The 25,055-nt window shown below is 45.0% G+C and overlaps 1 protein-coding gene and 1 long non-coding RNA gene across 2 annotated transcripts in view; one reads left to right on the forward strand and one right to left on the reverse strand.

Moving 5' to 3' along the window:
• Positions 1-1,908: 1,908 nt before the first annotated feature.
• On the reverse strand, positions 1,909-21,507 carry SLC2A2 (solute carrier family 2 member 2). Its single transcript, XM_019503294.1, has 11 exons — positions 21,366-21,507; positions 18,662-18,757; positions 17,433-17,674; positions 15,287-15,411; positions 12,198-12,313; positions 10,328-10,490; positions 9,447-9,634; positions 8,905-9,009; positions 6,339-6,440; positions 5,029-5,232; positions 1,909-4,210 (listed from the first exon to the last, which is right to left on the reverse strand). The coding sequence occupies exons 1-11, from the start codon at positions 21,393-21,395 to the stop codon at positions 4,007-4,009; spliced, it is 1,575 nt and encodes a 524-aa protein (XP_019358839.1). The 5' UTR covers positions 21,396-21,507; the 3' UTR covers positions 1,909-4,006.
• A 1,060-nt stretch (positions 21,508-22,567) lies between these two features.
• LOC109287982 overlaps positions 22,568-25,055 on the forward strand; it is a 4,369-nt gene continuing 1,881 nt past the window's right edge. Inside the window, exon 1 of the long non-coding RNA XR_002095034.1 lies at positions 22,568-22,879. This is a non-coding gene — a long non-coding RNA (uncharacterized LOC109287982). The remainder of the gene's footprint in view (positions 22,880-25,055) is intronic.

The raw sequence follows: 25,055 nt of genomic DNA on the forward strand, positions 1-25,055 counted from the left end.
GTGGGGGGGGGGGGGGGGTGAGCAGCGCTTTTTTTGTAGGGGTGCACCGCCACGCTTATGGGGTGCACGTGAACCCGTGTGCACCCCGTAGGCATCACCCCGGTGGAGGGTTTTCATCTTGTGCTAATGAGCATAGCAATGAGGAGAGGGCTTGTAAGCCACAGAGGCAGCTGCTGGAAGTTTGCCCTGTCCAGGAATCTCACAAACTATCATATTTTCCACCGTATGAAAAATTATAAAGCATCACCTACTGGGAACTGAGGAGCAAAGGGGACAGGTCAGGATCAGATGAATATGAACAGGAGGCTGAACTAGGATGCAGAAGTTTGCTAACAGCAGAACTGATCTGTTCCATGTCTTTCTCTCCTCAACCCAGACTGGGAGGCCCAGGGAGCAAACTACTACTGTCCCCAAGAAACTTTTCCATTTAAAACAGCCACAGGGACATATCATTTGTGCTGCCTGATGCAATGCTGGAATGCAATGACTATCTTGACAGAATTACAAAGAGATCAGTAGGTTGAAACATGAGGAAAGATGTACTTATGCGTGCCACATCTGTAACCTGGTTTTCTTTTAAAGAAGTGCTAACTTAGTGAGAATTAATCACTAGGTGCTTTGTGTATGTTTTGCTTTTTTCTGTTGGATAACCTGCGATAGCCAAGAGAGAGGAACCAGAGACATGGTCTGGCTTCTTCCCTCCATGAAGTCATCTTATTGAGTGTAATACCTCCATAGCAATAATTGTATTCACAACACACAAGTCCTTCCTCATAATGCTGCAAATCCTCCCATAATACAACAAAGATGGTAGACATCACTCACCCGGCTGCAGCTCTGTCTTTGATGCCACTTCCTCTCCAGGGTCTCTCTCCAGGTTTATCCCTTAACACCACTATGGTCTGTTTTGGGGTCTATCCCTGCACCTCCACCAACTTTTCCTCTAGGATCTTGTCTAGTAACTCCTCAAGGGATCCCCATCATTGCTTCCTCAGAAGCCTGTAAGCACCTGGTCAGATCCTTGTTGCAGAGGTAGGTAGAGGAGGAGCAGTTTCATGGCCTGACATAGGTATCTTTTGCCCTGCAGGAAGTGCTCTTTAATGTGCTTTCTGCATTGTATTCCATCTGCTTGATGCCCACTGCTGCCAGCCTCTTCAAGATGCTTTCATCTGAGTACAGATTTTGATTGTTTCTCCCCAAATCATGTTCCTTGCTGTGCTTACATTACAGGTGAACCAAACTCCTGGCATGGTCCTCCAGCGAGCTAGCAGTGCTTTGCATGGCACGTTCAAACACTGTTGGCTGAGCCATGCAGATCGTTTCATGACCCAGGGGATGAAGGGCTAAATGTGAAACAAGTGCAAAGCAGCGGGTGGGCGGCTTCCATGCATACGAGGCTAGTGGGAAGTAAGTAGAAAGGTCAAAACATATAGGCCCATGGGAGCAGCACTGGAGGATTGGCTAAACAAGATCTCAGCATCCATACCACAAGGTGGGTCAGACCCAGTTTAAAGCCTTTAATCCATAGTGCCAGGAAAGCAAGCTTGAATTCAAACCACAGACATAAGGAAGTGAAAGATATACAATGGAAGAGCTATTGGGCTAACCCATAGGTAAGAAGTGCAGTCCAGACATACCCTATGAGGCGGTGGCACAGCCTGGAACACAAATTAAACAGACATGTAGCTAATTCCTGATGACTTCAGGGTAATCAGCCCAGGATTCCCAAGTCCCAGCCCTGAGCTTTAACCTTTGGCCCACACATTTTGCTCAGAGCCAGTGCAGTGTTTGCAATGTAGGGAGGCTACCGGCCCTGAGAAACTAGCCCCTGTTCTCAGGGGCTCTAGCTCTCACCTTCACCATCGACAGAGGACAAACAGCAGGAACAAAAGCCAAAACACACTGAAAACATCATGGACACTTATGTAAGAGATGTAGATAACGTGACTGAAGGCACAACCTCATTTTCTTTACATTCAGAATAACTATTTTAATATTTAACTTACTGTGATATCCCTAGTGTAAAACTCTTGAGTCGGCAGTCTCAGCAGCGTGCCCTATGTGCTAGCTGTACTATTGTACTTGTGAACAAGAGTTGCAAAGCCCGGGACATGGAAACACTAGTCCAGTGCCACTGATCTGCTGCCCTAATGAATGGCAGTCAGTAGCTCTGGCTTTCTTGTGATCTAGCACGTTGAATTTCAGGTATATGTTCCCAATTTATCACGATATCTATTGGCTAAATTCCTCCCTAAGCATAACTCTGGTGAGGACAACTGATACTACACCAAGGATGTATTTGGCCTGTTATGTGCTTCTTGTTACTCAAATGTACAATCTGGAGCTAAATCCGGGTCCTACTGAAGTCAATGACAAAACTCCCCTTAACTTGAATGGCAGCAGAATTTAACTCAATGTCTTAAAGCCGAAGGAGTAACATCCAGAGAGGACACCAATTGTCTCCTGTGTGAATGGGCATAGCTCCTTGCTTTCAGTGGAGCTACCTGCACCTGCAAAGGATCCAGCGCTTGGTCGTGCACTCTCTGATAGTTTTCATTAGGTTTGATCCACTGAATATATGATTCAGTAAACGTATGATTATTCTCACTGCACCAGCTATAACCGTAAATACTATTGACTTAGGTTAGCCTGTGCTTCACACTGCAATACAATAACGGGCATGTGACGTAATGTGCTCAGATGCCACCACGACGACTTGGTCCAAGGACCTCAAGAGGCATAGAGTAGGTATTTCATAGAGCAGCAAAAAACTAAAGTAAATCATGAGTCAGGGTTTCAAAAATGCCCCACAGGTCATCTCTTGAGAGGCTGGAGCAAACGCTTCCTGAACTAAAGGATATCCAGGACGAACATCTACAGTTAGGGAAAAGCCGCACAGCTCTGATGGAGCCCATGAGGCTTGAAGTTAATAATACTACACATATTTACAGTAGCTGAGGAGCGGCCCCTGCTTATAGCTGTTTAATGCTTGTCCTACCACGGTGCCTTGAAGCCCAAAAGAATGAGACACCCTGCCCTGAGGAGCTCACAGCCTAAGCAGACAAGGTGGGCGAGGGGAAGGGAAACCGCAGCGGAGAGGTGAAGTGACTTTCCCAGAGTAACACGGGGAGCCTGTAACAGAGATAGGCATAATAATCCATGTCTATTCACTCCCGGTACAGGCAGGCCTGTGAGGCTACATTACCACATGTTGACATCTCCTTCTGAGCAATTTCCTCACCAAAAATAAAGAGCAGTGGAAGATTTTCACCCACAAATAGCAATGGGCAACTTCTCTGGCCAGGATTTATTAAATCTGTCTTCAAATGAGCAGTTCAGTTGGAAAATCCTTACAGAACTAAGCAGCATTTCTGTGACTAGTTCATAGTAAATCAAACAAGCAAGGTTTAGGTCTAGCACATTTTCATGGGAATGGTATCCTGCCACTCAGCAGGGATTGGTCATATAAGACCAGGATCAGTCTTTTATCATTAGCCCCTTCCATTTCTTATTGTTTTGTGCTCTTGTGACCTGTACGGTGGTATTTAGTTTCTCAAAGTGTCACATATTTAAGCAGAAGGAATCAGCAGGCATGAGAAAGAAGGGTGGAACCACTGCAAGTAGAAATCATCTCTTCTTTAACATAAATCCCCTCTTTCCTTTCTTCTGTTCCTTCTGCATGATGCTCCTATTCACTCTGCAAATGCAGTGTTATCCTTCTGAATCAATGCAGTGGAGCATAGACACCTGCCTCCATATATTCTTTCCTTTCTTTCCCAAATATCTCTTTGTACAGCACACATATATTGCTCCTGAGAGTGTAATATGGATCTGAGTCTTTAGGGCAGTAGGGTACAACCTGCCAGTCCTGTTGGTCAGAAGGCATTACACTGGTTTAACCTACTAGTGTTTTTGCTGCCATATCTTTATAAAACAATGCAAGTTCTTTGAGATGCCTTTGAGAAACATGAGTCTTTAATCTCCTTCTTGTAGACATTTGGGAGTTTTATGCCTCTTCAGTCCCTCGAAGGTCTTCCAGTTCAGTAGCAGCTTTGGGTCCTTTCATTGCCGAGCGTCTCTTGCGGCGAAACTCAGCCGAAATCTCTTCAAAAGACTTCCCTTTGGTTTCTGGCACTTTAAAGATAGCAAACACAATGAAGCCTAGGAGCAGAGCAGCAAAGATCACAAATGCGTAAGATCCACACAGATCCTGTCAGAGGCAAAGTGAAACAGAGCCATAATTAATACCAGCCTATTGCTTGCTTACCATTTTTAATGCATCTGTTAAGATTTTCAAAGCTGTCTAGAGCGGGGGTATCAAACTCACCCGTGGGCCAGATGAGGATCATGGGCCCAGTCCCATGTGGCTGCATCAGACCCACAGGCCAACCCCACGCACCGGAGGCAGCACACAGGGCCAGTCCAGTGTGCACCCCAGATCAGCCCTTAGCACTACCTGCAGTGTCTGCTGGGCCCGGTCTGGGGCTTGTGCTGCATGAGGTGCCTCCACCAAACCGGCCCTGTGTGTGGGGCTGATCTGGACCAGCCATGATCTCAGCATGCAGAGCTGGTCGGGTGGGCACCACATGTAGTGCACCCCGCCACACCAGACCCCAGTGCCACATGCAGTGTGTGCGCCTGATCCTGGTAGGGGCATGTGCTACCTGTGTTGCATACTACCTAAGGCGCCTGCACCAGATAGGCCCTATGTGGTAGCTGTTCCACTCAGGAACAACCTGTGGGCCCAATCCAGCCCAGTCTGAGCCAGTGCATAGGGCCAAGCCAGTGTGGGTGACCTGGACCAAGTGCTGTGTCATGTGCAGTGTCCACAGCAGCAGGTCCAGTGCATACTGCATGTGGTACATGGGCTCAGTCTAAAACCCGCAGCCCAGATCTGGCCTGAGGGCCATATCTAGGTACATATCTTCTGTTTATTTCCCTGGGAGGTAGATGTACATCTCTGTAGACCTCCTTGGGAATCTCAATTACTGTTGATGTTCATTTGCAAGATTTAGGAGGGTTTCTTACCACAATGTACTGGAAGCACATGCCGATGATAAAGTTGCAGGTCCAGTTGCAGAACCCAGCCATAGCGATGGCGGCAGGACGGGGCCCTTGACTGAAGAGTTCGGCAACAATAAACCAGGGGATTGGGCCGGGCCCAACTTCAAAGAAGATTACAAAGAGAAAGATTGCTGCCATGCTCACATAGCTCATCCAAGCAAATCTTTCCTATAAAGACAGGTGAAGAATAGTGAATTTACCACGAGTGGTTACATGCACAGTACAGTGTAGCTCCAGTGAAGTGAAGTGATGGAGTGATACCTAGTGGTACCAGATGTAGATCTGGCTTATAGTGGATGTGTTGTTCCCTGCATGCCATGAAGATGCTCCTGAGCACGTCCCATCCACTTGCTTCTGCTTGCATCCACCCAACTCAGAAATGATGAAGCCATCACAGCTACTCTCAAGACCTCCATCTCCATTACATTTGAGAGCTTAATGGACACCCCTGAGGAGCTTCATCATGGCATTTCTGGATTTGGTGCACGTAAGCAGGAGAGCACACTCAGCAGCGTACCTACCCGAGTGCCCCGTGCAAGCAGTGTAGCTATACCCAATGGTGCTGAGTCACAGGGGCTCAAAGCTGGTGAAACGTATCTGCTGTGTTTTCAGATGGATGCAAAAAGTAGCAGGAAAAGCAACAGGAAAATGCAAGGAAGTGATGATTAAAGGACGTCACCCTTCCTTTATTTGATATTTTCCTGACATTGATTCGGCAGGTCTTATAGTAGGAGGTTAAGTCACAGTGATCCAGAGGAAAGTGATAAGTCTGCGTGCAAGAGAAGTGTTTGGTCTCTCGTGATCTCTCCTCATGCTCTGATGCATGTGATTTGTCTGTATCTGCCTTACTGTGCATATCTATAAATGCACATGTTATGAATGTTATGCACATGTTATGCAAATGTTATGAAATGTCTCCAAATTGGCCAGCTCTCCACTTTCAAGGAATAATCTTGAATTTCCTGGAGGGTTGCATTTCTGTGATGGTAGTTCCAACAGTCCCATATTTGTTTGAAGTGCAAGTTACAGTGTTCGATTACATCTAGCGAGATTATCCCACAAGGAACAATATACAATTGTCCAAAGTACAAGTTGGGAGTATTTTATCTGACATAGATGATGGCTCTTAACTTGTGCGTGAGGGGAATTGCTTTCAGATCACGCTCCTTGAAATAAATTTGCTATATATTGTGTTTTAAATATTCATGGGAAGCTTTTCTTCCCTAGTCTATGAATTGGAGAACAAAACCAGAAAGAAAAAAAGAAGAACCTACCAGAAGTTCAAGTCCAACGGTCATGAGTATGGCACTTCCTAACATACCAATCAAACCAGCAATAAAGAGGGACCGTCTCCCTGCTTTATCCACCAGGAAGACCTGGAGAAATGCAAATAGTATATTGGAGTTATCAGCTCTGCTCTCATCAATCACCACTCAACAATGCAACTTATAACAATGCGATTTTGTCATCACATAGCTAGGCTACCTATGTGATATACCTGGGCATGAAGCCTTCAGCACTTAGCAAACTCCAACAAGTACAATGTGTATCGTTGGCCGTTCAGGCTGCCCTCAGCAGACCAATCTTGTCCTTCACTTTCTGAATTCGATTCACATATTTTGAATCAAGTTCAAAGCCTTGGTTCTTTTCTTCAAGGTTTTCCATGGCCTGGAAAGGTCACCTGAAGCTCCAAGATGAAGACGGCATGAGCACTTACACTTCTCTGACATAATGGCATTCTCTGTGATAAAGATAACGCGTGTCTGTGTGTGAGGCAGAGCTTTACTGGGGCCTGGTTTGAGATGGAGTGAACTCCCCAGGAATGAAGGACCAGTACAAGTTTCAGGATGAGTTTGCTAGTTGGTCCTTGTTCACACTGGGGTTTTTATCCACCCAGATTAACCACACTACTGAAAGTTTCAAGCCAGGTAATATGCAGCAGGCAAATCATGGCTTGCACCCATGAATTGTATCCATCCTAGGGTTTGTACACATGCACACACAGTTACCATCTGATTCCTGCACGTGGGCTCTGGACGTCTCCTTTGATAGCTCTCAACCTAGATTCTCTTTCCAATTGCCGGAAACCTTTCCTTCCTTTATACACAGCATACCTGGCATATGTCCACATTGTACCCTTAGCACTCCTGGGGAGGGCTGGTCTGAAGCCCATTCCACCCACCTGTTTACACTTGCCTGTCCCAAATGCCGAAACACAACAATGAAGCCACTCCAGCATGTCTGCCACAGCTGCTGTCATGCATACCAACAGGGAGCTTAAAGATTGGCCATGGAGAGTACCCTCAAATCCATTCGACAGCCACATTTCTTGGTTTGATGCGAGTGGGAGTGGTTGGGCAGGATGTGCACAGAAGCAGCATTCTCCAAGGAGCACTGGGGTATAGATCTGACCCTGGAGACCAGTGGGGGCCACTGGTTTTTCTAAAAGTTAAGATGGGACTTTCAGCTCAGGCAGTTCATCCTGGTGGCTCACTGATTTGCAGAGAGCAGGGTCTGATCATGATCTCTGCTCCCCATATCAGGGTCCAGCACAGCTGTCAGTAGGCTCTGTAGGCCATGCCTGCTGATCAGAACAGTCAGTTTGTAGTTGATTGACAAATTTTAGGTAATATTTAAATGCTCAGGGTCAAAGAAGTGGAGAGCAAACATTCCTAGATATGAAGGAAAACACCCCTGCTGCTGCTGTCCAATGACAGCAGAACATCTTCAGGTCACAGGAACGTGGGCTGAATGTCTCATTTCCCAATAAAGCTCAACACATCTTTTTCTTTAAGGGGGTTGCTGAAGTATTGCACTAAAGCACCTTTGCCTAAACCTTGGTGGGTAGATTTGTTAATGGAGGACACACTGGCGTATACCCTTAGACCGGTGGTTGAAGTCCAGTCCTGGTTGTTAGTGCATAAAAGACAAGATAAATTATTTAAATGTGTATATTCACTTTCTATTGTATGAATGCCTGAATTAAACATATTTGGCAAGTAATCGGAATGTTGTTGATACTGTAGATAAGTCACAGGGATGGGGTTTTGCCCCTACAAGGCTGAAGGTTTGAGAACCAATTAGGGATGTATACAGCTGCAGCAGATATCTGCACGGGACCACGGTGGTTCTCCAGCTGAGTGGAAAAGTGATGCCTTTTAATTAAAAGCCAAAGAAACAGTTGCATGGCTTCTCTTTCATTCAGCAATTGCTGTGAAGCATGCGGTTTGTGAACCACCTGGATACAAATGATCTGGGCTCTTCTGTACCCTCACCAGAGAAAAATGATCAAATATAGGCTGTGGAGATTGGCCGTGTTCTGTATCACTACAGAACAGCATCTAGATATTGCCAGGATGAGTACTATATAAATTTTATTGCCATCGAATAGCATCTTGCCATTACCAGAATAGGTACAGTAGTGAAGTCTAAAGATAAAAGATAAGATAGACGGTTGTGGCGCACTGATACTATGGCAGTGGAAAGCATTCACTGTCACAGTCTAAGCTAAATCTCTTCTGTAGACGAGGAGAAACTAAGGAGGGCTTCGGTCTCCCTTACTCAATTTGGGAACTTTAATAAGTTTTAGCGTAATAGAAGTAACCAACTAATAGAGGGTTGGAGTTTGAATGGAATGATGCGGAGTCTCCAATCTTGGTACATTTTGACAGTATGAGCCACTACTCATACTAGTAAGTAAAATAGTGTTTCCAGGGTCAGTCATTTTTTACTCACTCTCAGCCCCAGCAGCATAATGAAATCTTTAGCCTGTATGGAAATGACAGTATACATGCTTTTTACTGGCCCACTGAACTATCCAGCACAGAGATATTTACTTACAGAGATAACGGTGAAGACAGTGTTCACAACACCAACGCCAATGGTTGCATAAACTGGTTGCTGAACTCCAGCTCTTTCAAAAATGTTTGTAGAGTAGTAAAAGATCTATCAAACACAATCAGATGAAGGGTTAGACCTCACTCAGTGCCCCCTCTCTAGTGTCCTATTTCCCAGGCATGTGGGGAGAAAATGGGTAAGAGTAGCTCCCTAGTCCAGGTGCTGTGAAGATAAGTCCTTTGCAGACTGACTATGATGTTGTGTCCATATACATATTTAAAACAGCTCCTTGGCTTTCTGCAGAATACACAACCCTTACCTTTCTCCTCCCCAACAAATGATTTCAATGATTGACTCTTTCTTAAATACTGATGATGTAATTTAGCCTTAGATGTTACTAATAATATTGAGTTACGCACAGATGGTCCACTTCCAGATCCACTGAAGTCAAAAGAGACTCCTATTGACCTCATTGTGCTTTGAGTCAAGATCCAAGCGCCATGTTGTACATGCCTTTAGGAAACAAATGTTGCTAAGGAACTTACTGCATTGATTCCTGAAAACTGTTGAGACACCTGAACCATGAGAGCCACGAGGATCGGCTGCCTGTAATTGGAAGAGGCAAAAAGCTTCTTTATGGAGACTCGCTTTTCACTGGCAGCTTCTTGTTTTTCCTTCTCCATTTCAGCAATCTCTTTCATGGGGTCATAGTTTCCTCTAAGCCTTATCAGACCTTGAGAGAAAAAAAGACCATGATTTCTTTTCAAAGGAAATTTCAAACAACTAAGCGTTCAGCAAGAAGCAAACCTCTCCAATCAGAGCAAGGAGAGAACGAACGAAAGTTAACGGTGTTACACACATGAATGTCCCCATACTATGGCCCGTACCATTGTTCCATGAAAGGAAGGAACATGACACTTGTTTCTCCTCTATGTGCCCGAACAAGCGCATGCAAGCAATTCCTTTGCTGTCACATATATTGTGCAATTTCAAAAGTTGTTCATAGGACAACGTCTCTATATTAGAATTGATAAAAAAAATTCTGAGAGAACATTTCTGGTTGGGAAAATGACAACTTGTCAGATCAAAATCAAGTCTGGAATTGAGGAATTTCACACAAAACTGGAAATTGGTCCTTCAACCTCAATCTGCATTCAGATGTGACCCGCTCTATGGAAACATTCAACAGCTCCCACCGTTGAGAACATAAAGAGTAACGTATGTCAGGCATGCATTATTCAGCGCAAATGCATTATTCAGTGAATATACACAGGAGTTTGGTGTCTGGGGCTCCCAACAGCACAAGCCTGATGCATAGGACAAGCCTGATACAAGCCTAATAATTGTACTAGTTAGTGATCAGCCAGGTTCATCCTCAAATCTGGCAGTTTTAAATACAAAATACAACTCAGAATCTGTTTCTTACATTTTTTAGCTTCCTCCACCTTTCCTAGTTTAATGTAAAGATATCTTGGGCTTTCTGGGCACAGAAGAAGGAGGAAAAACTGAAGGACAGCAGCACCGCCAGAAAGGCTGAGGAGCAGAGGCCACATGTCATCATTGCCCAGCAGAAAGTCTAGTCCAAGGATCTGAAATGACAGATCTGGGTCAAACGTAGCAGATTAAATTATATCATAAAACAAGAAACTCAGGAGTAATATTGCACTTTCTGAAAACAGCTGAAGAGGAAGTTGGAAAAAATTGGAGCTCCCAATCTAGATTATGGACCATACTCAGAACAGAAGCTAACAGATGGCATGAAGTCTTGGACAAATTTCTTCAATGCTTTGCTTATGCTGTGACCGAAGCTGTGCTCTCAGCGACATCACTGAAAAGGTGAAGAAACACCAGGACTTCACTGGAGTTTCTCCATATTTAAACTTGTGTAGCTCACAGTTGAATTTGGTCTTCTGTGTCACTGGCAAATCAACAGTGCTTATACTGTAAAGCTAGCTTATGTTCTTAGCACAGACAGGACAACATGAGTGACATCCTAGGTATGGTATTACTGAGGAAACTGCACTTCTACAGCCACACCCTAAATAGGGCACTTGCTGAAGTGAATGCATGAAGCAAATGAGGAATTAAACTTCTGGATGAATAACTAAAGAAATATAGAAATGCAGGTAAAATTTGTTTGCAGATATGAAGTTTGCACTTTATGTGCACACATGAAGTCCTTCTCTCAACTTCTTTCTTTCTCTGGTTTGAATCACGACTACTCGATGTAAATCTCAATGTACCTGTGTAGGTAACCTAAGAAACTTTACAAAGGGCAGCATTTTTTGTAACTAGTCCAACCATAAAGTGCATACTGTATTGATTTGTTACACATATCAGAGTCACAAACCAGCACAATGTGAATTCCAAAACTGGAATACAAGATTTGCTTTCAGCAAATGTTCAAGCTTAAAATCTGTTTTGTTTGCATGTGTGTGTGTTTGAGCCATTGAGAAGTGACCATCAAAGGACTGTAAATACTTTCAGATTGAAATTCGTTTTCTAAATCAAGCTACTATTGGAAAAATATCTCTGTTCTCTGTCATCTTAGCTCTTCTCATAGCTACAACCAAGGAAGCGAATAACACGTTTTGCTAACATTTCATTCAAGCCTTTTCCAGAAAGATACGGTGAGCGAAATTTTTTGGCCTGGATAATACAGGAAGCTAGATTAGGTTAACACAGGGCATGTCTACACAAGATGCTTAATGTACAGTAGACTAATTCTATCGCGCATTAGCGCGCCACAGCAAAAACCGTGCTAATACACTAATATGCAGTAGAATTAGTCTACTGCATATCAAGTGTCACATAAAGACCATGCACCATTACTACTGCGCATTAACATTGGCTACTGTGCATTTATGTAGTACCTCATATTAGAAGTACTAAACTTAATGCGCAGTAGCAACGGTGCACATGTAAACGTGCTCCCAGAGGGCCAAGGATCCATGCCAAGTCATCTCAGCTGACATTCGGGCTCTCAGTGACCCTGGGGATTACACATGCAGTATTGAAGTTAAGTGTGATTGGAAGCGTATGAGGACCTTGTAGGGAAGAGAGATAAGCTACTTGCAGAAGTATTTTTCACCTCTTGGTGGAGATTCATCTTTGCTGGGGATGATTTAGTATTCAGGAAGAAGGTGAGCACTGTAAGAGGCAGGGAAATCACCTCCGTTTCCATTTGTCAGTGGAATTTTAACAAGGGATCACTCGGCACCCCCGGTGCAAATCACCAGTGTGACCCTGGTAGTAACAGTGCATCACTCGTTACTTCTGCCTGCATTCTCACGTACCTGGCTGATGAGAATCCCGGTGACTATCGCCAGCTGGTGAAGCGTTCCTAGTGCTCCTCGAAGGGCTGTGGGTGATACCTCACCAACATACATTGGAACAAGTCCTGATGAAAGCCCTGGAAAAAAGGGTACATGTAAGTCACTTACCCTAAATGACAGCTCAGTAAAAGCATAACTAGCTTGCCAGGAAAAGGGCTGGGGATCAGACCCATGTGATGCTGATGGGGCCAGACACAGGTGAACCAGGAGGCTGCCCGGACAGAAATGGGGCCCGAAAATGGTGTAAATAGTAATAATTATCATCATTATCACTGGTGAAGGGGGGCCCGATACTAAAAGTTTGCCCGGAGCCACCGGGAGTCTAGGTATAGTGCTGGATGCTTATCACCTCCCGCTGGGTTTTGAGTGCCTCCCATGCCCTTCTGTCTTAATGGAAATGGAAAGCCTGGCAGAAGGTGCCAATTCAAGACACACCTGATTCAGACCACTTAAACTAGAGTAAGCATGTGCATAAGAGTGCTCTGAATAATTAAATACATCTGAATCAGGACCAGAACTGGGCTCACAATTTGGATAGATCTATTCCCAACCAATACTTAAGCTCCATTTTCTACTTCTGATAAAATGCCTTCTGAGATACGGTATTTCAATGCAGAGCTCCTACCTAAGATTCTGCTTGTCCATTGACTTTGTGGATCAAGCCAAATGTATGGTACTTAACAGTGATAATAAACCAATTAAGGGATAATATGTTTTTTGTCTGTAAAGTAGTGCATTTCTTAATCTAAGGTACTGTCTTTCTGTTTGCACTCTAGATTTAAAGTATTACTGACCAGGATTTCAACAGCACCAAGTACATATTATGACTAGAAATAGTAATAGTAGTAGTCATAATACTGACAATAGGAACAGAAAAATTGATTAGATGACGCCCCAGCTCACCGAAGCAAAGCCAAGGAGCTTCCAACAGATGTAAAATAAGCTCACTTTATTATGGGGGTGGTTCTTGACAAAATATTTTTACATTGAAGAATGGGGTTTTACCCAGACTGAGAAGCACAACAGTGATAAGAGGGGGGACTCCTACAAAATTGTAAACACCCTTTTTTAATGAAAAAGAAGAAAAATATCTCACTTTTTAAAATTGTTTAAATGAAAAAAGAGGGGAAATTCAGAAAAAATGAAAGGGTCAGGTTTTCTTTCACAGCTGTTTCCACAGAGAGACAGTTGCATCCTCTTGAGTCAAAAATTGAGTCAGCGGTTTTCAGCTGTCAAAAACATGACTCAGCTTCAAAGACTTGTTCAAAGTTCTTTTCAAGCAGGTGGGTGATGCGATTTCTGGCATACAGGATGGTGACATCCTCTTTGTTTCCATGGAAAGAGCACAGCTACAAACATTACTTTACTCCTGCTAACCTTTTAGTTCCCCTGACATACATTGCTCTTCTTAATTTTGCCTTCCATCTCATTCACTTTTTATTTGCCCTCTCACATTCTCTCCGTAAGTCAGAGCCTTCCCCCCAGCCCCCCACCCCCCGAATGCCTTTCCGCTACTTTCTTTTGATCCTTTCCTCAAAAGAAGATGCACGGACTTTTCATCAGTGAGACCTTTACAGAGCAGCTGTCCTGCTATGGCCTCCAAATGCACAAATGATTTTGCTTCAAATGTCTGTGGTTCCTCGAGTCTTTCCACGTCTTGAAGAGCTCTGACCTGCCAACATGGCTGTTCATCATTCCTTCTAAGCTCGAGAGAGTAGTTGATGAAACTTGTACATTACTAAGACATATTTACTGCATTTACTCGAATCCAAGATGAGGCCTCCCTCAAATCAACATGGGGGGAGTAAAGCCTTGTCTCGGATTCAACTACCAGTCCAGTGCAGGCGGTGGCTTACTTTGGCTTTGGCTCTGGGCTGAGGCACTGCCTGCCTTGGGCTAGAGTGGTTCATTTGGTGGGGATGGGACATCAGGCTGGGAGGGAGTGTACAAGAGGCCGTGGGGGGGACCTGCAGCTTGCCCCCTCATCCCGTGGCCTCCCTTGCATGTGGGGGGACAGGGAGTGGAGTGCAGTCACAGTGGGGCAGGTGGCAGGGGGCAGGCACAGATATAAGGGGACAACAGGCAGGGGAGCAAGGAGTAGGAAGTCTAGCCCGTATCACCCCCAGCTGCTTCCCCTTCACAGCAACAGTGGGATGAATTTAAGGACACCTTCCGCTAATTAGATTCTATACATGGAAAATTCGAACAAATTTAAAATTCTCCATATGTAGAATCTAATTATTAGGAGGGTCATCTTAAATTTGAAGTAGTCCTGAATTCAGGTAAATACAGTAAGGCAATCGGCAGCAGGAACAGTAGAGTAGTAAATAGATTTCTTTGCTGATCATTAGAAGTCATCCCTCTGTGCTACATTTTGAACACCTGTCCTTAGAAGTCCTCCGCCAGGAAAGCACATTTCTTCTTGGTTTACGTGGCCATAACAACTGCCGGGATGCCCTGGAAGGATGTTCATACCCAAGCAGATTTCTTCCCAGATATCAGCTCCTCCAAGTTTGAGGTGCCTCCTGCTTTTCCTTCTAGGGCTCCTGTCTGCTTCTGTCACTGTGGCTTTCATATCCTTTGCCAATCTCATGCTCCTCATGGGAAAAGATCAGGCAGTACAAAAAATGCATCACATCTTCCAGTAAACTGGGAAACAAAAACCTTCTCTTTCTGGTGAAAAGTGGCCAAGCTGCAGTGCTGAATCGTGGCTTTCATTCAGCAAAGTATCCAGGCAGGAAGCTGTACCTGTCTGGCAAAGCACCTGAGCACAGGCTGACTTGAAGTTAGCCATGCATTCAACTGCTTCGTGGAACTGGGGCCTAAATAAGAAACAATCCATTTTCCACTTTCCAAGCATCACCTTGCATTATCCTGGAGACCTGTTTGCACTGATTATATAAGTGAATCCTTATAGTCAAAATGTGATGCATCCTGGCAGTTGCAGATGGTTGCTTAATACCCTTCTCCCCCCAGAGCAGCCCCTTAGAGATGCAAGCAGACATGCAAGCTTCTTACAGAGAGAGATTCTCGAGCTTGCCTTAACTTACCACAGTAGAGCCCTGTGATTGCTCTTCCAGTTATAATGAGGATGTGAGAGGGGCCAAATTTTGCCAGCCCCATGAGGAGGCTTCCAATGATTGAGAGAACATTCACCGCCAGCATGGCTTTCACTCTGCAATTCATTAAAAAAAAAGCTACATTGGGATAGTAAGTCCAGCTCTGAAATCTGTTATGCTTTAGATTTTCTGGCATTCTAGGTATGGATAGAGGTTGCTTGCACAGCTTATATTTACTATTATTATCACCCCCATGATTATCATCATCATTATTGTTGTCATCCTCCTCATCATTCTATATCCAATACAATGTATTATACATTACATCTTATACGATCGAGATATTTTATATAATTCCAGAGTGCCTGAAATTGCTCTAAGAATAATAACAATTTCATTCTATGAATTCTGCCAATATAGTTTCATCCTTACAGCTAGAAATTATTTTTAAAATTTTTTAAATTTGGGTATGAACCCAAAGTAGAAATTGAGCACTTACACACTGGGCAGGATTTCCAGTGCGTTGGAGGAGACTCAATTAATGGAGTCTGCTGGAGCATGTAAGTTGATGCACTCTGGCTGCCGCGCACGCGGGGTTCAAATTACGGGGGAGCTTGGGGGCTGAGCCCCCCCATAAGAGATGAGAGCCCCCTCATAAGAGATAAGCACCCCCCAGCCACGCCATGCCTTTCCAAGCAGCCCAGGGAGCAGTGGCTGCCACTGCCGCAGACCCCCCAGGAGTCCAACTCAAACCCTGCCCGCACAGCACGTGCATCAGTGGCGTGGCACGGTGCAGCGCACCTCTGTGCTGAGGACACGGCGGTGACGCGCTTTGTACTAAAACACATTAAACGCGCTTTAGCTCCAAGTGCACCGCTGCCACTGGCTCAGCGTGGAGGTGCGCTGTGCCGCTGACACGCGTGTTTCCGCTGGGGCACCAGGCACTTTTAATTCGCACAGCTGGCTAATTAAAAGCAGCCAACGCTGCGTCAGAAACACGTGTAAAAACACCTCTGGGACCAGTTCTCAGAGGTACTGAGCACAACCTGTGCAGTGCCAAATGCTTGGAGTTGCTCTATATTTACAGCTGTGAAATTAAGAGAAGAGTCCTGCTTAAAATGTCTTAATACTGTCTCGTTTACCAGGAGGGCTCCCATTGCTTCTGAATGGCCTCAGGGCACCCCGAAATCGCTGTGATGTGAGGACACTCACACTGGTGAACTACCTGCTCGGGGGAAAGCCTGGCTTGTTGTTTTGCCTGTGCTGGATTTAATTCTGGACTTATTTAAAACCTCTTTGCTATTCACATCATTTTCTGTCAGTCAAAGTCACTTGCAGGAGCGTTACATGTCGGCTTGCATGCCCCTTAAACGAGGGAATACGCCTACTTTATAGGCATCATAGTACCAAATTAGACTGAATGTCAGTGACCGAGTCAAACCGAAAGGGTAAAGAATAATGATCACATGTACTGAAAAACGTATGGCAGGAGTACAATCAGAAGAGCAACTGCACAAATATCCCTGCACAAATTCCTTTCACATATACCGCACCGCCTTTTGTTATGAAAAGACAAAGCAGGACAGAATTACAGCTTAAGAAAAGCTGTTCACCAGTGGATTGTCTGAAGTGATAAAAAGTACAATAGAAAGTCAGCTTTTTAATTTCAGATTTTAATAAACCCGACTTAAATGATTTTAGGAGAAAAGCTCCAAAATCTTGCTGTGCCTTTGAATTGGGAAAAATGATAGAAGAGCAACTTCTGGAGGGAGTTGTTTTCTAGGGAAAGTCAAATCTAGGGATTTGGAGCGTAATCATTTGAAATACTTGGAAAAGGGCTGATGTAATACTTCATGCTTACAGTGAGATTTGGGGGCCCAATTCTGACCTGGTGTCTCGACCAGACTGTCGCTGTGTAGAAAGCCACACACATTACACCCCTCCCCCCCCTTTTATATAAATGTAAGACAGTGATCCAGATCCTTGATCCAGTTGCTTGGTTCTGTTTTGTCTTCACTGGATCAGCGTAGCTGACTCCCACCCCTTCCACCTGCCCACAGCTTTGATGATGATGATGATAACCTCTGAGATGTTTTCTGGCCACTGATGAATTTTAAAGAGCAAGAAAGTTTCTCACCTGCCTAATTTGTCTCCAATCCATCCAACAGTGAAGGAGGAAATCATCCCACCAATGGCAAAAATGGACACAGACAGGGACCAATACATGGTGAGGGTGTTGTGTGCGCTTGCCGTACTCATGATGATATCTGTTGCTTTTATGTCTGGAAAGGCTGTACCTTCATCTGCCTCTGAGAAATTGATGGCACTTCTGTCCATAGGGGCAATGCCCAGCACATGTCTGTAATGGGCCTCTATTACCTGCGGTGGGAAAGGAATACAGCAAGGTATTAGTTCTTCCGCTCCTAACTACCCAAGAAGCTTTCTTTTCCTAGTTAGATTTCTTCTGCTTAGCAGTCCATAAAATGGAGGCTCTTCATACGTTACGGACAAAATCCCAGCCCCTTTCAAATCCTTTTTGCAGTTTTGCCATTGACATTAGCCAAAAAGGTCAAAGGTCCTGAACCTACAAATCCAGAGGACTAAAACAGTTAAGGTAGTTTCTACAGTTAATGGCCTACAATAGACTGATATGACTATCATTACATCCAGCTACTTTTAAGTCCTCAGCCTAAATAACCAAGTATCCATTTACAGTTAGGTCAACTGATGGTGACCTTTATCGCACATCAGAAAGCCTCCAGCAAGATGCCTTTCTCACTCTGCCCCTCAACTGTGCTTCTATACAGAAGTTGTCCTATGGCCTGGCTTCTATGACCTGGGTTTGGCAAACAGGTCAGTTGTTCCTCCCCCCACAACAGAGCAATCATTGGCATTTGCATATCCACATCTATCATGCATCCTTGCTAAGTTTTGAACAGCACAATCTGGCAGCTATCCTCTAATGCTCTCAGAGAAGACAGTGGGGAAAGCGGTCACGGAAACTTTCAGATTATTGTGAGAGCTCACTACCATACCCATTGCTGGGTCAGGGGACTATCCTGTCATCCCCGTTCTGTTCTTTAGATGAGTTTTTATGAGAACAGAGCAAGGAATTCAGTCCCCTTCCTCTATGAAAGGAGCGGTCATGGACACATGCCCTTGCAAATTTATTTGTTAGCTTAACACTTACACCATCAGTTACAAAAGCTTGGGGAAGAGTTTCTGCTTACCTGTACATTGCTTCAGTATCTAAGAGTGCTAATGCTCATTGGACCCTGGGGTGCTAATTTAATGGAAATAATAATCTAGGGATGAAAGGGGAATTGGGAATGATACTGCACAGGGAATTGCGTATTCTGTACTTGCCTTTTGTGGGGCATTGATGACGCCAAGGCTGTAACCGTACTGGAAGAAGCCCAGCACTGCAGTGAAGACAGAGAGAACCAAGGTTCCTGTGAGGTGCTAGGAGAGGATCAGGAAAGAGAAACCAGAGTCACTTTTCTGCTCTTCAGCACCAGCAACATTTCTGCGGCATAAACCTTGAACAGACTGGCCTAGATCCTGCTTTCACTGAAGCCGAAGGGTTTGCAGGGTATCAATGAGGGCAGAATTTGACCTGTTGTTTCAAATCAAAGCCCAGATTCTCACCCAGCTAAGAGGATGCCCACAGTACCCTTCATTTTCTTGGTCTTTCTAAGTAGCTGTAATGCAGGAGAACTGGCTGATGGAGGCATTCCTCAGCGACGGGTGATTATGCAGTGGAGAGCAGCCACTGCTGCAGGTCCGAGGCACCCCCCTTTCTGCCAGGATACCTCTAGGAGGAGGGGACTGTGTTCAGTTCAGAGGCTGATGATATCCAGCAGCCAGAATGAGCTTCGTAGCTAAGAGTAGCTTAGAGCAACCGTGAGTTGTCTTTGTCTTATGCCCACAAGTCCCAGGATCATGATGCAGACAAAGGCAGTTCAATTTGCTACCTTCATAAAATAAGAAGGGCACATGCCAGGGATGGTGTCTGGAGATGAAAGTGTGGCCAGACCCTTGTTGGAACAAGGCTGCAGAGTTTTGTCGTCGGGCGCTGCTTTATGCAGTCCTGGCATTGCTCTACGCTGTGCTAGGGGACAAACTGGCCCCAGCATTAGGGAGTGCAAAGGTTGCTCTGTATGCACCGCATATCACTAAACACCTTCTGCCCCAGTCACTGTAGTATAACACACTGGGTATAGGAAGAGGTCTTTTGTAATGTGTCCATACAGGACTTTTCCTAATCTCAGAAATTTAAACTTATTGTTAAATAAAGCTCCTCCCCTGGTCAGGTAAAAAGTCCTGCTATCTTGTTCCCTGGTGCTTTTTCACCCTTGTCTGCCAGGGTCCCCCTTACAACTCAGAGGACCCAGTCTGCTGGGGAGGGGAGGCAGCTCAAGGAGGGAATCATATTATCATAGAAACAGAAAATTAGAGTTGGAAGGGACCTTAGGAGGTCACCTAGTCCAACCCCCTGCTCAAAGCAGGACCATCCCCAACTAGATCATCCCAGCCTTGGCTTTGTCTACCTGGCTCTTAAAAACCTCCAAGGATGGAGCTTCCACCAGCTCTCTGGGTAACCTGTGCCAGTGTTTTACTACCCTCCTAATGAGAATTTTTCCCCTAATATCCAGCCTAAACTTCCCTTGCTGCAACCTGAGACCATTGCTCCTTGTAAGCAATCATCTTCCAATCCAATCCCACTGCCATGAGGGAGAACCATGAGTAGCTAGCTAGCCACACTGTCTCCCTGGCCCTTTCTGACTGGAGGAGTGACCTGATTTGTGAATCGCTGATTTGGAGTCCCACAGAGGAGTTTTCATCATTTTTTTGCAGAAGACTGATCTACCTGTCAGCAACCAAGAAAGGTCCTGCATTGACCAAGGCGACTCTGCTGACTCAGCAGTCATTTCGAACAGGCAGCTTTCACCAAAGATCACGTATTGTGCTGCTTTTACAAAATTCACTGGCCAGAACTAGCACCATGGCAAGTAGAGCTTCCAGGGGCTACATTTACAGGGAATCATCTTGGTGCTTCTCCCAACAGATGAGACCTCTCAGTCTGGTTTGAGCCTACTCCCACTCATAAGAGTAGCAACTTTACCATTCGCAACAAGCAGAACAGGGGCTATGAAAGGTGCCATTCATAGCAATGCTTGAGCTTCGTCTCACTCCAAAAGAAAATGGAAAATGCTGCAGTCTGGGGAACAGGAACCCACAGTGAATACTTATTTGTCTCTGGTATTGTCATGTGAGCAGACCCTAGGAGTTACTGAGCACCACCAACTACCATTAAAATCAGTGTGCAGGGGACATAGCACCATGCCGGATGGACTGCTACCAGCAGTAGTTCTCCATGGGGATCCTACGAGCTACTGAGTGCCTCTGGGGAGGGGCTGAGCACATTCAATGCCCTTTAAATTCATTGAGATTTGAGGGCAAATGCGCATACATCAAACCTAGCAGGATCGGGCCCCAAAACAGAAAGTGACATTAGGTGCATAAAGCAATTAGACAGGTATCCAGGTTGTGCAGGTTGCGATTTGCACTTTTCATTACACCCTTACTGTGAAGAGAGATTGGTCACAGACAGGCAGATTTATATTCAAAAACGAATTCCCCTGCACTCCTAAACAAATTATTCTAAAAAGAACAGTAATCCATGTGTCCTCCTTAAGAAATATGCTTAAAATTGTAAAAAAAAGTAAATACACAACATTGCAGGCTCAGTTTCACAGGTTTAACTCAGGATGAAAGCCCACTGAAATCAGCTGCAAAATCAATTGGGTAAAAACTGACTGTCGAGCTACGTTTAGCTGTTTTCTCTGTTACTGTATTGCATTTCCATTGCTTCTATCACGCTTTAAAACATTTTAGATAGACTGAAAACCCCTTCAAAACTGTATTTCTAAGCAGATAACAAGCTCAGCCTTTTTTTCCCCCTTGTTCTGGACAGTCAATAACTCGACCCTCCTGATACCTGGTATGTGTTCCCCATAAGGCAGCCCAGGACTGACTCTACAGTAAAATATCACTAAATCGGATTTACCTTATCTTGCATTTTACTTGTCTTGTCCATTCTTTTGGTCTTCAAAGGGATTCTGCAGGTGCAACCCCTCCTTTTGGGCTTATGAAACTTTCCTAAACCTTAGGACAAGGTTTATATCCTCTGTTTAAGAGGAGGGGCAGATGAAAGGAGATACAGGAAGGAGGGATAGGAGGAAAAAATCTTGCCGGTCAGGAAGATGGGATTCAATATGAATGTTAATGAAAAACCCAACAGTATTACTACGTGTTGCTTTAACACTGTTTAACTCAGCAAAGGATAAAGAGATTTGTTATGCTGGGAAACAAATCGACAAACAAGACGCACATTGAGAAGATGATATTGTGAATGTAAAACACCTTGTAGAGAAAGCACAGTGTCTTCAACTTGCTCTCAGCTCAGCTCCATAAGCAGAGTACTTATATGAGAGAACTTCTCCAGTAATAAGAAAGCAGATTGTGCTGTGTGCCAGCAAAGCATAGGGCTTATGATATAGTTATATATTTATAGCAGGTGCTGCTGGGTTCTAGGAAGCTCTGATATGTTCACAATCTCACTTGGCTGTTGTGGAGGATTTTTTTTTTGGCTGATAAATTATAAAGTCCCTTTTTGCCCGTTACCAAATTTCAGTTGGGAGATTGGAATGAAAATGTAACGTGCGTAATAGAAGGGTCACGCAAGGAATGGGGAGGTGCCTGTAATTAGCTGTTAATTAGCAAAACGCCTGCTATTATTTACACACCCGTATACATATACAGAGATCTCTCCATCTCTCTCTCTGTACACACAAATACCAATATATATATGCATATGTGTGTATATGTTTGTGAACATATACATGAACCAAGAACAAGAGATCTATCTACCTATCTCTTACTCATATGCAGAACTACATGTATTTACTAAGATTTACTGTAAGTCATTGATACATGTATTGCCTAGGAACGTAGAAAGTGATCTCTATGAGTGTACACAAAAATCCCATGCATCTAGCTATATATTCATAATTTACATATATTTTCACGTATTACACATGTTGTACAAAAGTCGCCTTAATCATTTTAAAAAAAAATCAGTTTTCATTTTAAAAAGTGTTATCCCTGGCCTTTCAGTAACAGTTCAGTGCTTGTTTCCTTCTTTACTGGCATTATTAACCTTTGGCTCAGGTGATTAGACACTAATCATGAGCTTTGTCCTTGTAGGTCACTGGCGCGATTCTGGTCTGGGCCGGTAGCAGGTGATGGGGGATGCATAAGCAAAACCTGCGTTCGCAATCTTTGGCTTAGAAACTGGTGATATCATCGTTAAAAGACCATTGCAATAACTGAAACCAACCCCAATGGCATCCACAGCAGGGGGGCAAAGGCTGAGGGACTAAGAGTGAATAATTGTTTTGCACTCAGAGAGGGTCTGGAGGTGAGACCTGAGGAATTTCACACGATGGAAACTCAGGCCCTACCTGCTCAGTGGAGAGAAGAGCTGCTATCAATCAGGCATCTTTCACAGGGGTCTAAAAGGTGCTTTGCAAAGAAGAAAGGGGAAAGAAAAAAAAGACCACTAATCTTTGCACTGGCTACAAGTAAAACTTTAACTTGAGGAGAAATGTTCAGGCCATTAATCTATTCCAGTTGATTGCTAAGATCTCTGGGGTTTTGCCACAGGGACGGTATGTACTGAAGAGCAGATGTATTTGACAGGGAGCTGGAGGCTAGGCTCAGCCTTTTGAAGCCTTCCTCAGAATTTTAGCTTTTGTATGTCGTCTCCATTGTATTTGTCCATTCTTCCCTCTGCATGTGTGGACAGTGTGTGTTTGACAAACACCCTTTCTTTGCATTTTGTACTCAGGGCCGACAAAGTACCTACCTGAAAGCTGGTTATCAGGATACAGGAATTAACAGGTTTACAAGATTAGCTTCAAATGCACTTCATTGGAGATTAGAGACAGGCCCAAACCAATATGCACCTTTGAACTGCATGACACTGGAGGTGCAGAACCACTTGTTGAGATTCATTTTTCTCCCTCTGCAGCAAGGTTAGGCAATGTTTTTTGGCCGGAGTGCCGGAAAAAACCCAATGTCTATGCTGGAAGGTGCCGGAGTGCCGACATGTCAGACCCTGGAGCAGCTGTTTGCAGCCTCCCAGCTGCAGCCGGCCCACGGAGCCCGGTCCGCTTGCAGCAGGGTTTGCAGCCTCCCAGCTGCCTGCTGGGAGCAGTCTGGGCTCCGTGGCTGGCAGCATCTGCTTGAAGCCTGGGCTGGCAGTGGTGTGCCGAGCAAAATGGCCTTGTGCGCCATGTTCAGCACGCGTGCCGGGGGTTGCTGACCCCTGCTCTGCAGCTTATGCCTCTCATTCAGCCATGTTTCTCTTTAGGATTGGGTTGCCTAATTCTTTGGTTGTCAATACATGTGAAAGACGCAGGGTAGGGCCTAGGGTGAGACATAAACCATGGCAGACTCGTGAGAGCTTGCATTGGTTAGCACGTTGCAGGATTAGGGAAGTTTCATGCCTTGGTCAGTTTTTTATGGTAATTTTTTCTGTAGCATTGTATAAAAAGAGCGCAGCAACTACTTAGGTGTAGCTGTGCTCCTAGACTCATTTTAGAGCATGGCAACACACACAGGTCACCCGGAGGTAAACCAAGGTGGGAGTTTATACAGTGCTGTAGCAAGGGGGGGCAAGTGGGGTGACCATCGTGGGCGCCAACAGGCGCTGCCCAGCCAGGGCATGGGATGGGGCCACGAACCTCTCGTTTGGGGTGGGGGCAGCTCCCACCGCTGCGTGCATTCCTGGCCGAGCATGTGGAGGCCTGTGCCTCCTGGATCTGTGCACGAGGCAAGGGTGGGCTGCCTCTTCAGGCTTGCCCCGGGTGCCAAACTTCCTTGCTGTGGCACTGAGTTTATGGTTCTTTGGCAACTTTGAGATAGCTGCCCTTCCCTCATGACAACGGGAGGTAGCTTACCCCACTTCCATGACTGTGAGATGAGAGCACGCATGTCAGCAGTTACCGTGGAGGAGCTAATGCACAGCAAGTAGCTTACCTCTCGATAACTTTTTTGCAGCCATGTCCTTGGATGAAAAAAAAAGGTGGAACTGTCTTCTAGGTCATCCATGTCAAGAGGAGCTCACACCCAGCTTCTGAGGTGAAGTGGGAGTATGAGACCCTGTCCAACCCCCAAAGATTTCTTGTTATATAATTTCAGAAGTTTAATTTTGAATTTAAGCAAAACCACCTTAAAATCAGTTTAAGAAGGACCACACTGTGCACAAACAGGGCTTTATGCTAATTCAACTATACAAGCTTAGAAAACTGGGAAGAGCAGCCAGCCAGGTCTAACAGCTCACGTAGGTTCCTAGCCCAAATGTAGGTCCTCCATCTAACCCAGGAGGTGCACAGCCCCACCAGGGTGGATGCCTTGCTGGACCTGGTGCTGACCACCGGTGATGACCTGGTGAGGGGGCTGCGGGTGCTCGACCACCTGGGTGACAGCGATCATCGCCTGCTGGGATTCACCATCCAGTGCAAGGTGGCAAAGGCCTGCAGCAAGGCAGCAGCCCTAGATTTCAGGAAGGCAGACTTCAATGAGCTAAGGAGAATAGTCAGGGAAGCACTGAGGTCCCGGAGGGGAGGGGAGTTGGGAGTCCAAGGAGAGTAGTCGCTCCTTAAGGAGACAATCCTCCAAGCCCAAAGGGAGG

The sequence above is a fragment of the Gavialis gangeticus genome, unplaced genomic scaffold (genome assembly GCF_001723915.1).
Source record: "Gavialis gangeticus isolate Ggan-Ray unplaced genomic scaffold, GavGan_comp1, whole genome shotgun sequence".
Classification (NCBI taxonomy): Eukaryota; Metazoa; Chordata; order Crocodylia; family Gavialidae; genus Gavialis; species Gavialis gangeticus.

Bases quoted from the DNA above. Each gene is read 5' to 3' on its own strand.
- SLC2A2 (XM_019503294.1), bottom strand. From the start codon at position 21,395: ATGGACAAGACAAGTAAAATGCAAGATAAG. The intron at 12,314-15,286 runs GTAAGTTAAGGC...CCTTTTTTCCAG, and splicing joins AATCACAGGGCTCTACTGTG to GGCTTTCATCAGGACTTGTT. The intron at 5,233-6,338 runs GTAGGTTCTTCT...CTGTCTTTATAG, and splicing joins CCGTTGGACTTGAACTTCTG to GAAAGATTTGCTTGGATGAG.